Source organism: Pundamilia nyererei, unplaced genomic scaffold (assembly GCF_000239375.1).
Source record: "Pundamilia nyererei isolate P.nyererei 1_Seehausen unplaced genomic scaffold, PunNye1.0 scaffold00060, whole genome shotgun sequence".
Classification (NCBI taxonomy): domain Eukaryota; kingdom Metazoa; phylum Chordata; class Actinopteri; order Cichliformes; family Cichlidae; genus Pundamilia; species Pundamilia nyererei.
In genome coordinates this window covers 3292473-3305500 of record NW_005187461.1, presented here as the reverse complement: position 1 = coordinate 3305500, position 13028 = coordinate 3292473, and the positions used below count along the sequence as shown (strand labels likewise).

General features: G+C 43.3%; 1 protein-coding gene across 3 annotated transcripts in view; it reads left to right on the top strand.

Moving 5' to 3' along the window:
- The window catches only part of dusp8a (dual specificity phosphatase 8a), a 41619-nt gene that overhangs the window by 19999 nt on the left and 8592 nt on the right, over window positions 1-13028 (top strand). Inside the window, exon 1 of one of the 3 annotated variants that reach the window (XM_005734887.2) lies at window positions 12131-12860. The exons of the other annotated variants lie outside the window; for them this stretch is intronic. Coding sequence (XP_005734944.1) covers window positions 12743-12860 — 118 coding nt within the window. The 5' untranslated portion in view covers window positions 12131-12742. Of the gene's footprint in view, window positions 1-12130; window positions 12861-13028 lie in introns of those variants that run through there. 3 annotated transcript variants of the gene reach the window in all.

Below are 13028 nucleotides of genomic sequence, written 5' to 3'. Positions count from 1 at the left end.
CTTGGTTGGAGCCAGCTGCCTCCCCAGTGGCTCTAAAGTTTGTGCATTTCCCACCAATCTGCAAGCACACAGCCAAATTGGAGACAACGCTGAACACTCCCTGCTAGTGTGGGGCTAGGTGGTATGTTAGCCGATGCCAGCTGTGTCATACGTCACAGCAGCCCCGCTATAGAACTGACAGCATGAAATGTTTTGCTGCCGTGTTCTAGTTTCAGCAGTCTATTACGCAAGACAGAATAAAAAGAGAACTTTCAAAAAGGCTACTCATGAGCTGTGGATGAAAAGAGAGTTGGGTAGTGTTTTCAAGTGCAAGGGAGGTGGAGATAAAAATAACAATATGTTTTATTCATAGCACATTTTTTTCCTTTTTTTTTTTCAAGTACTTTAAGTTGAGGGGGTGACAGCTAGAAATTAGGAAATTAAACACATGCAAAAATAGCATTATAAAAGCGCCATGACAGCAGTTGGGTCATAAAGAGGAAATGAAGGTGCGGGAACATGCAGATGTATATGTCATCCGTGTAATGTGTGAGTCTACAGAGTTTTCTGATGTGTGAGACTCCTTCTAATCTTCTCTTGCACCATCTGCCAGTGTTTTTCGTGGGATTACTAAAACACCACACCGTTAGGTCAAAGGGAAAAAGGAGAGAAAAGGGACACCAACTGAAATGAGGTAGTGACAAGGGACAAGGGACATGTCTAAATAGTCTATAGTGGCAGCACTTGACTGCACTCATAGTGCAGAGGTAATCCTGAAACAGTTATGTGGCCAAAGGAAAATAAAGTTTTGCAGTTTATTAATCCTAAATTTGAAGTGTTTGCTGCCTTTTCACTCTCATATAGCTTTTTTTAAAAATTGTAGTATTTCGCTACATAGGTGAATTAAGAATATTCACTGACATGTTCAGGGCGATGATGTCAGTGAATATTTGAGTGATTTCACAGATGAACAGGCCTCGTCAGGTTTGTGCCGTTTCACATTCCGTTGAAGACAAACACATCAATCAAACTGCGTTGTTTCACAATAAAATGTGACAAAATGAGTTATGCTATTCTAGTATTGCATGACAGTTTTAAGTGTCCAGTAGATGGACAGTGTTGTCCCTGATACAGAGTCCTATGAACTGCATTGAAAAGAGTTCATTTATATACTGTAGCATGTGATCTGGGGCACAGTTTTTGATTTTTTTTTCTGTCTCCCACGCAAAAGCACACAAGAGACAAGGCAGTGACATACTGATGGGAGGTATCAGGAGATGAAAGGTGCCTCTCTCTCATTTTCTTTCACTTGCACTTTCTTTGTCATGCACATTGTAAATAATGCAGACACATACAGGAGCTGCTGTGTTCCTCTGGGCTTTGATGACATCAGGTTAGGGTGTTATTGCACAGACACGGGGGTACAAAGGTCAAGTAAGTTACGGCTCATTCTCGTGTGCTGTTATACAACAGTGTGGGGAGTGTTTTTCGTGTGTGTGTGCGTGTGTGTGCAGACATTAGAGAGAAGCTGAAGAGGTGAGGTAATCATGGGAGGCACAACCTTACAATGCAGCCGTTCAGACATTCCAATGAGCTACATAAGGAGGTCTGTTTGTGAGCATGCATGTTTTTGTGCGTGCATGAATATGTGCATATAAAGCAGAGCAAGAATTGGTATGAGGCAATGTTTTGGAGTATTTGTGTGAGAAAAGACATAATAGACAAATGAGAGCAATTGAGGAGATGAGGTAATACTCCTTATTTCATCCTGAATGTGTGCGTGAGTATGCGTGTGCGTGTCAGAGCCTGTGTGGTCACAGAGCTCGCTCAGAGAGACAGGTCGCACTGCTCGGTGTTTGTGAGCCTCTACAGAAATGAAAGACTTTCTTTCCTTCTGGAGCCCAGCATGAAGTCTGCCTTTCTGAAGCTGAAGCCTGAGGTGAAGAAACTGCTTACACACACACACAATTTACGCGGACACCTGCAGCGCGCATGTGTGTTTGAGATGCTTCAACAGATGCGGATCACCAGTTTTATGTGATCGGAAACTGCTAAAAATGTATCTGCTGTAAAAGTTTTATAGTTTTGCTTGGGGGTCTGGGTTCTGTCGGCTTCTAAAGATAAACGTGTGATGGAAAATGACGTGATCGATCAAGTTGTGTAAACAGTGTTTGAATGACATTTGCCTACTGCTTTATGCCTCCAGGTGTGTTATCATTGGTCAGAGGTTGCAGACTAATTGTGGATGTGTGTCTGAGGTCCATTTTTTTTCTCCCCACCTACAACTTTTCTCTCTTCAGCTTCTCCGTCACCCCCTTCTTTCCTGTGTATACTAACCTCCTAACCTGCCCCTTCTGCACCTCTCTGCTCCTTTCTGCCCCTCCACGTCCCCCTCCTACCTCTCAATTACGCCAATGGGAGTTCTAGCAGATCAATGATTTCATTGAGAAGGAGCCAGTGGTGCCATTAGGAGGTGAGCTCACCGTCCCCAGGGAGAACTGACACAGTATTCTCAATGACCTCGCCTTCCTCAGCAGTCCTCTTTACATCTCTCCTTCAACCCCCTTTACCTTCCCCCTTACTTCTACTTCGCTTTACCCATACCCTTCTCCTCCTCTTCCTCCTTCCTCTCTTCTGTTTCATGGTGCTGAGAACAGAGCTCTATTTTTAGGCCCAGACTCCTGCGGTCGTCACATCTGGCGCCAGTGGCCTCGATGCTCTCACCCTGGCCTGTAGATACACAACACATACCGGCCCCACCCCAGCCAGCACCGCGGGAGCACAAAGGTCAACGAATAAAGGCTATAAAATATCTATGACATCACCTCCCGCCTCAGAAAAGTGTGACATAGTTTGAAAAGCCCTCTAACTGGACAGTGACATAATGCTCAGTTTTCTGCTTTGCAGGTAATGACCTTGATGAGATATTGGGCAAACCCTTAACTTGTGCACACACTTGAGAAAGCTTGCAAATACGTGCACATGTGGACAGACACTCTTACACACACACATAAATATGGTAACAAAGCCCAGAGGAGGTCAGTACCAAGTTGCATTTTATGTAACAATGTTCTGTTTCTGCCAGTGTTCTCGCCCCCTCCCCCGTCCGTCTCATTGGCCTCACATGATGAGCTTGATGTCATTTTCCCCTTCTTTCCCTTAAATTTGGGAGAACAAAAACAGGCCAGCATATGTGCATGTTTATGTGTGTGCACAGTGTGATGCACGCGCATGTGTGTGTGTGTGTGCGTGTGTGTGTGTTTATGTGAGCTGCTGCCAAATGTTTCCACCATGACGTGATCTCACTGCTCTGCTTGCCTCCTGCTCTTCTTCCTTTTCTCCTCCATCACCGAGTCCCTTGCACACACACACACACACACACACACGCACACAGACGCACAAGAGAAACACATTGTTGTACGCATATACTTTGACATGCAAAGGAGAAGACTGAAGGTTTCTCCCAGATCCCGGTATGGGAGAGATGTGCATCAATTTCAAGTAGTGTGGATATGTCTGTGAATGAGACCCTGGTACTGATACTTAAGCTTAGAAGAATTAAAATAACTTTAATCGTGGGAAGAAATTAACATAAAGTTCACAGTGATTCAGAATAACATGTGTGGTAAAGACAAAACATGACTGTAAAAAATAACCATTAAGGGTTTAAATTAGGGTTTTCTTTACACATGCAGAATTAATATTTGCTTACTTTTTTGATGTTTTACTCTTGGTAAACTTTTTGGCAAAATCCTGTGACGTTGACCTAAATACATACTTGTTTATAGTATAGGTATTTAAGCTGGTTTATGTATACAGTCTGTTCATACCTTCTGTGTCCTGCTGCATTGGAACTCTAGACTCTATCTAGAGGCCTTTTGAACGTCCCAGCCTGCCCCCGGTCATACATTCATCCAGCAGGGGATAAAAATAGTTTGTTGAAACTGTTACCTAGGCAGTGTCAACACATCGGGTCAACAGGAGCTGAAGCTGAACAGTGTGCTACCCAAAGCTCGCTTCACCCCCATCAGCACCTCATAACTCAAACCTCATCATGAGTTTGGGCCAAGTATTCGCTAGTTTGGTTGCTACACCGTCAGCTTACCGCTGAGGCGCTTACCCTGACGTCTCTGACACACATGTGGAGTGGAAATTTCCAAAGGCAGAAGAAAAGGGAAAGGAGTAGCTAACAATTATGCTAGTTTATCCTACCGAGGCCTGGACTGCATCCACCAGATTCCATTCATGCTCGGACTGCCCACTGCCGCTCCTGTCATAACGTCATTCCTTGGAACAATGGTGGATTCCTGTTTATCACTGGGCTGTCTTTGATGCACTTTATCTCTGGCATGCCACAGAGCTGCTTCCTTATTTACCTACTGAAAAGACTCCACTTTTACTGTGTGGACAAGGTCCATGTCTTTGCAGACTTGTACTTTGTTCCCTTTAAACTTATAGCACCAGATGATCTGCTTTAATATGCTGTTTGCTAATTATTCTCCAAAAGGGGTTGAGAAAGGTTCTTCTTTTCCAGACTAGTTGCAGAGGAGTAGAATAGTTGCCTGTTACAGTGCTGATACTTTAAATCCTGTGTGGTTTAACACTTTTCCTGGTATGTATACAGACTTGTAACACAGGTCGTTTTACCGTAAATACATGCTGATCACACACTGAAATGTTTGGGTTCAACCTTGAGGGCTGCTGCTGTTTCCTGATAAAAGAGGGAGATTTTCTATCTCCACAGCAACAGGCTAATTTTGGAGTTCCAGGCAAATCCAAACCTTCAGATTGAGGTATGCAGCAGTTTGTGATCATTCTCAGTCCTCCTCATATCTCCCCTCTGCGGACACACAAAAAACTCACTTATACACACACACATACAGAGATGAAGGCTGGACAGCACTGAGAGGCCACTTCCTCTTGTGTTGTGTAACTACTTCCTGTTTCTGATAAAGTGACATCAGGGTTCCCCAGGGTAAAAGAAAAAGATGTCTAGAGAACATGTATGCACACCAATCTTCTATATATCTATATTTTGTTGTTTTGTATTTGGACTAAAAAGAAAAAGGGAAGCTCAGAAATCCCACCAGCTTTACAGATGATTAAACGGCATGATGTAGGTGTTGGCACAGTGGTGCACGCAGAAACAGCTTGCCCAGTTCCTTCCATGGCATTACGTCATTCCCTTCCTATTGTTCTTCTGTAGCTGACGGAGTGATGTCACTGTCGCATTGTGGATGTGACACATTCACACATGCACACAGTGTCCAGGGCATGTAATGGCCGGAAAAACTAACCTTGACCTCGGGTGTTGCAGTAGCCGCTGTCACCATGTCCTCTACACCCAAATCCAGTCTGCAGGTTACACCCTGCCTTGTGACGGATCTCTGTCCAGGAGGGGAATTGACTGGAAGAATGACATACTTTTTTTGTTTGTTTTCTTTTCTTTTCTTTTTGTTGAATTATAAGCTGATTTGTGTTACCTTTCCATTTCTAATATGCCTCAGTATGGTCAAAGAAACCCTGGGAGTCACTAACACATTGATGAGATAATAGTAGTTTTCCTCTTAAAGAATATCACTTAATCTGAAAACACCACTCAGTGACAGGCACAGACAGGCACAGCATATCGTTTGCAGAGAGATGCCCTGGTACAGCCTGAGACTGTCTGAGTTAATTGTAAGACAGGTAGACATGACGCTGAGCTAACAGAGGAGCAGATGGCGTGGCTTCCAGCTCTGTTGTGAGGACAGTGGATCTGTCAGTCTGCCTGCTGTGCTGGTAGGAGCTAATTAACACTAAACTGATCTGAGACCTGCCTGTCTGTCTGCACGTAGCAGTGAAACAAGCCCATTAAAAACAAACAGATCTGGTGTCGGCTCCTCTCTCTCACAGTATCGCCATTATAAGACTAATACCACATGCGAGAGACAATGAGAGAGATGAGGGGTGTTATTCTATGCATTCCAGCTCAGGCCATTTGCATTTAGAATGAAATAGCCATCCGTTCTACTCAAGAGAACCTGTGTAGACAAACTCACCTCTGGGGAAATCAGAGCAGGGTGAAGTGTGTGCTCTTAATGCACGCACACATTCGCGTTCCTCATGTTTTCATTACTGTATTGTCATGGACATGGTTTCTGCACATATTCAGCCTGTTTTGCACACACACATACATTATTCATCCATATAAAACCGCAGAAAACAGCTGTAAGCTGTCTCGCTGTATAAAGCTAAAGTTAACATTTATTTTATATGCACTCAAAGTGAATGCACAGGCTTTATATGCACGCAAGATACACATGCAGTGGCCAGCAGCGATTCATATTGAAACTTAACAGTCCCCCTTTGTCTCCACATGCATACACAGACACACACACACACACCATTCAAAACCTCAAACTGGTATTTTTAAGTAGTTCATCTGGTTTATGAAAACCCGTCTGGTCCTGAAAGCCCCCTTTGGTGTGCTTGATAGCTTACCCTTTTTAGCTTCTCCCCGTTTTGTGTGTCTGTGTGTGTTTATACTTTGTGGAAATGCTTGAGTGAGTGTCTAAAAGTAAGTCTAAACTAATTTCTTGCCAGTGAGAGAGATTTACTGGTGCAGTAACCCCCGGGTTCTGAGCTTCTCCAGGGGCTTAAGTTGTTTGGAGGGTAGGGGGGTCTGCCGAATGAGTGCTACGAGCTAGCATCCCTCGAGGCTGTGCAGATAGAGATCAGACTGCCTCATAGAGCAGGGCGATATGGCCAAAAATATTTATCACGATATATATTTGAAAATTTGCGATAACGATATAACTGACGATATAATTGATGCGAGACAAAATACAACTCCACAACATTACTAGCGCAAAAAGACAACCTTCCATTTATTTTCACTTAAACAAGAAGCTGGTTTTTATGTACATTAAAGCTTTATAAAAATGTAACAGTGCAAATGCAAATTCCTTGCTTAAAGTTTAACCAAAAGGCATTTCCAGTAGAAATGGGCTGACATATCCTGAGCATAACCATGTATAATATCCACTGAAGTTAAAAAGAGGTGCTTTGCAACATTAAACTGCAGTGTGCAGTACGCATTTTTCGGACCATAAGGTGCACAGGATTATAAGGCACATTAAGCGAAACAAGGCAGTCAGATAAATCAAACTTTATTAAACTCATTCTTCTTGCTTCCTCCACTTCTGTACCATTGATTCATTAATGTTGAATTCTCTGGCAGCTGCTCTATTCCCATGTTGTTGCAGTATATTAATGACTAACCTCGTATTGTGGATGGATTATCTCAGTTGTTCTCCTGACTGAAGTTTTGTCCGTTTACAGCATCCTGCCATGCGATTGCATTTGTCTCTAACCATGAAGAACCTTCACGTTAACTTTTATAAGTGGAAAAGTGTTAGTGTTCGTCCTCCAGCTTCACTGTTTATGTTATGCTAACATAGCTGTGTCGCTAGCGATCACGTAGCACATCATTATATACCAGCTAGCCCAACTTCAGTAACCCTACAAACGTCACTGCTGTTTAGTTTCCTGTCTTCATTTATGTTGGAAGTGATAGCAGAGCTGTACGTTTGATTTTTTTCAGAAATCTCTCAGTCAGAACATGCTATATCATGCTTAGGTAACTAGCGAAACTAGCGAGCTAACTTCCGCTAGCTTCCTGCTAACTTCTAACTCCGTTAAATGTAATAACTTTTGTTTTCATGGATGCCTGGAAGTTAAACTTTATAGTTACACCTGGTAAAGCAGCAATGCTGATCGTTTTATTAAAGATGAAAGAATTTAGACAGTTTTTAACTCTAAGTGATGCTGCAGTGTTGTTTGACCTGAAGATACGGAGTTTAGGACCCAGATTACTCCCAGATTTAAGAGCATCTTAGTCCGACAAATATGACAATAACGACGGCCGCTTGCATGTTCTGCAAAAAAATGTGCTTTGTTGTGTATCTGACGGACAAACACCAAACCAGTTCCACATCACGGAAGTTGCACCATTTTTACAAACCAATTCTGGTTCATCTGTTTCACTCAACGATCGGCCATGTGCGTATGAAAACAAAGGCACTGCGCATGCGCGTTTTACTCCCATTCTATCGCGATATTTCATTTTCCTATCGTTGCCTAACATTATACCGGTATTATCGTGAACGGTATAATATGGCCCAGCCCTACTGCCTCATGCCCAGCCTCACACATGACCAGGTGGTGCATCAGTGCACCCCTAATCTTGTGCTTCCTTCTCTCGATTGCATCTAAGAACCACCACCTGCCCTTCCCTCCGATTCCCTGTTTTCACTTCCTCAATCCTTTTGATGTTATCATATGTAACGAAGACATAAAGCTTCTCTATATGTCTGAGAGACTCACATATTTACACACTTTTCTGTTCTAAAAAGCTGAGCAGAAAATTTCAGTAGTGTGTGCAGATTAATGGTGGTGCAATTATAGATGTTTGAAAAAGAGTCAAGATGAGCACACACACAATACCGGTGACATTTCTAATGTCCCCTGGCAATATGACAGCATCATTTCAGCTATCTCCCTATTGATTCAAACAGCCCCTCTTCCTCGCCAGTATCCTCCCATGACTTAATCTCCCCCTCCTCTTCTCTTCTTCAGCACTTCCCCCTCCCTCAATTGCTCCATTCCTCGATCCATCCTCCCCTCTTTCTCCCCTGGTGACTACCTCACCCCCCAGGCATGGCAGCTGTGTTCTCCTGTAGGCATTACATCACTGCAAGAGCATCCTTGTTACTGATCCCCTGACAACCAGCACTATCAACACATTTTTGCTCACACACACACATACACACACACACACACACACACACGCACATGCACACATGTGCAGTGATCATACACCTGTGCAAGAGTGCATAAACTTGTATTTACCCACACAGACACAAATAACTATTTACTCTATTCCTATCCCTGGAGCACTATTCTCTCCTTTCTCTCACCTTTGCACCAGTCATCCTTCTCTCCCGCTCTCTCTCTCTCTCACACACACAGACACACACACACATGCATTAACTGACAGTCTTCATCAGCCTAACCTGCCCTATCCAGAGGATGACGTCTCTCTTTCCTGTGATATCCTGACAGATGATCCACGGTGTAGAGTGACGCTCCTGTTGCTGCCTGTCTCAGTGGAAAAGGAGGGGGGGCTCTGACAAAATATATTAAAGAAAATATTTGTATCAGCAACTCAGTTCAAACAGAGTTTACGGGCATACGTGTGTCAGTTTATTTTTATTATGTTTTTTTTGATGAGCTGCTGGTGATAAATGTTAAAATTTGTGCTGGTGCAAAAAAAAACATATATTAACTTTATACTGAGTTATAAAAGAGAACAATATTGGAGTAGAGTTGACTCATTCAGTCCATTAAATAATTAGTCATTAATTATTAATATCAAATTATTCATAATTTAAGCTTAATACATTTTCAGTGCCTAGAATGTGTTTTAGTGCTTTTATCTTAACTTCAAAAAGTTCAATATTTTAAAAGACATTTCAAAGAGTTTATTAAATAATTGTAAAGAAAGATTCAGAATATTAACTAATTTATCTTTATGTTCCTATTATGGCCACATAGGCCATCTAGTCTTTGTTACCTATGTGGTGAAAAGTAAAACTTTGTACGTGCAGTAATTACCTTTTATTTAGTAATAAAGATTTGGTTTATTGTGCAAAACCGACCAATTTCACGGCAAAAGTTAAGTTAGTCATTTTTTTTAACTTAAGGGCAATAAACATAGACTTTTATTTAACATTTAAAGGGGTTTAGAGTTCAGACTGAACCCTGCACTATGCAGTATGTTTGCATTTATGATACATTTACAACATGTAAGCACAGAACTACAAGCTCTATAATCCTCACAACTCTCTACAGTTGTCAGGTGCAAAGGTCGTGTTTCTCCTTTCAATCAACCCAACACCACCATCTCTTGTTGAGGCATTCCCAGTCAGTTCGGACATCCCAGGGCTCCTCGTCCTTTACCCACCTTCTCCGTTTCCTTCCCATACCAACTGCTCATTATCAGTTTTGGCTGGGCTCTGTGTATGTATGTGTGTGTAAACATGCGTCGCCTTAGTAACAAGCTCTGCACCATAAAAGTATGCTCTAAATCTAAGAGAGAATCTCAGCGGAGGGGGCGAGCAAAGTGACCATCCCACCTATTTCTGTAGCTGCAGGGCACACATGTGCAGTCAATAAAGAAGGCCCGGCTGTCATTTATAGCATCTTGGCTGTAATCCTCTAATTAACACATCTACTATTCTCAGCCTTGTTACCCTGCTGAGGACCAGAGGAGGAGGAGAGGAGTATAAAGAGAGCGACAGCATGGTATTTCAGCATGGTATCACCCAGCAGCTACTTTGTTTTGTTGCTGTCGGTTTCCACTGCTCAGAGTTTGCAGGTGTTAGAGCCTCGTGTGTTTCAAAGCTACTTTATGGCTTCGAGCCACACAGCCAGAACAACTAAGCCGAGGCGTGGATTCAAACTGAGGTGATGATCTGTGGGTTTAAAGCGTAGCGACCCCGGCTGACCACCATGGCATGCCACACCTGTTCAGATGCAAATGGGAGAACAGTGCATGAGTGTGTGTTAAAATGGTGATTGTGGGGTGACGTGTGTTTATTCATAGTTTGACACTCTCCCAAAACCAGTGTCTGCATTTTTCACAAAGCTCATCATTAGGCCCATTTCCTCTCGCGCCCTCTCTTGCAGTTGAACAGAGGATGACGTAAAGCTGTTCTCACCCATGTGTGATCATTCAGGGGTCTGCAGTGATGAGATGAGGTCAGTCAGCATGCAGCTGGCCCCCTAACTGGACATCTTGTATAAGCTTATTTGCCTTTTTTCTCTCGCTCTCTTTTTTTTTGGAGCAGTGCGGTGACTTAATGTCATTGAAGTCCATCTGACCTAGTTTGAATGTAATCAGTGCACTGTGAAGTCTCAGCACGGGACAGAAGAGATAGAAAGGACGGTCAACTGGCCTAAACATAGTTGTTTCCATACATCTATTATTTTCAGCCAAAGGTTGATTGGCATAAACGTGTGCTAAAAAGACGAGAAAGCAAGTCTGTATATGCTCTGACTTATTGCAGAAACGCACAAAACACAATAGCCTCATATTAATAACTCGACAAACAGCTGTACCTGCATCGCAGTTTGCTAACACTGAGTCTCTTCCAGTAGTTTTGTGAAGTTTTTTACTGCCTCGTTTCCATAATTGGACTTGTGGCCCACGTGTTTGTCATTCCATAGTACCAAGAGTCTGTGGCCTGTCAAATGGATGGTGGCTGGCTGACCACGAGCTTGTTTGGTCTTTTCATCACCTCTAGTATTTCCTTCCTCTTTTGTCTGCTTTCATTTCTTTCTTTTTTCCATACTTCTGCTCCGCTTTTGCTTTCTTTCTTCTCGCCTGGCTACCTTCACATCCTCCAGACAAAATCGCAGTTTCCAAACACAAACATGTTAGACATGAACCAGTGCAGGAAAAGTGGTGAAGTCACATACATTCCCTCACCTTGAGAGACAAATCAGCTGTCAGCGCACCGCACAGCCTTAATTCCCTCTCCTGCAGTAAGCGTAATGTGCTAAGAGGATGCAGTACATTTAAGGCAATCAACCTAATGTAGGTATTTAGTTTCTACTCAGTAATAGATAGTACTGCATAGCTGTAGGAGTCTAATTATTGTAGATATGATATAATTATCATCAGGTAATCATCCCTAACGTCTCAAATGAATTAAATGAGAAAACAGGAAAACGGTTCATGTAAAAAAAATAAAAATAAAGCATATTTCTGTTTGTTATGTATGACGGCATTTACAAAAACAAGTAACGCCAGTCAGTGAAAGGCTTCCAAAAGCCAAGCATTATCTCTCTCCTCTCTTTCATTGAGAACAAAGACAGTTAAATCTATAACGTAGCTGTTTGTTAACAGCGTGATAGCTGTGGTTTAGCCTCCATCCTACCCTGATAGAGGCCTGTTTTGTAGCTAGGCCCCTGAGGTGGCCGCATATTTGCTGGGTGAGTAAGGAATGTGGTTACATGCCTTAGACATTAGCTATGACGGAGCACTGGCTCCACAAGAGAGGGAGGTAGCAGAGGAGAAGGAGGGAGGGGAGGTTGGGTAGAGTCTGAGCTCACGGCAAGTGAGCTCATTCACCCCCAGAGCTCGAGGAGAGAGTGCAGCTCCGTCATCCTCTTCGCAGAGAGAGAGAGAGAGAGAGAGGAGGGAGGGAGAGAGAGGGAGGAGTGTAAGCCAGTGACTGAGCGAATGAGAGGAAAGGAGAGTGGAGCGGCACAACAATAGTGGGCTGCTCTTCTGGCTGTGGACTCACAGAGACAGAGAGAGCGCTCAGAGGAACACACAGACGCTCTGTAAACCAGCTGCAGGCAGATTACAACTGGCGTTTACATACAGGCGTTACAGGCTACTCACTTTTGTTTTGTCTCTGGCACTCTCTGTGGTCACCATTCTTCACAAAACCACAGAATTACCAAATATTGACGCAGGAGAATTTTAGGAATTTTTGTGGTCATTGCATGGGATTTTGGCCATTTGTTGACTTGAGGAGCGTGTCCACAGACATTTTGGACTAGTTTTTGTTCTGCTGGGTCCATTTGCTGAGGGTCACCGGCTGGACAGCTGGAACAGCTAACTTGACTTGAGTGGAGTTTTGTGGACTTGGGGTTTTCAGTGGGCTCACCTTTGTCACTCTTCTGAGGAGAACAGAGTGCGTTCTGGGGGATGCCTCTGGATGTGGTGATTGCCCCAGCAGAGGACTGTTTTTGGCCGGACCTGCAGGACACAGACATGAGGCTGAAGATCAGGGTCCGCCGGATGAAGGAGGGGAGAGAGCTTCGAGGTGTGTATTCACCTGGAGGAGAAGAGATACGTGTGTCTGTGTGGGTGCAAGGTGATAAGATGCAACATGTTTGGATTGAAGTCCTGTGCGTTTGGCATACATGCAGAAGATGGAATGTGATTTATGATATGCATTGAGTTGCATGGCTATGAAATGCACGATTGCTGA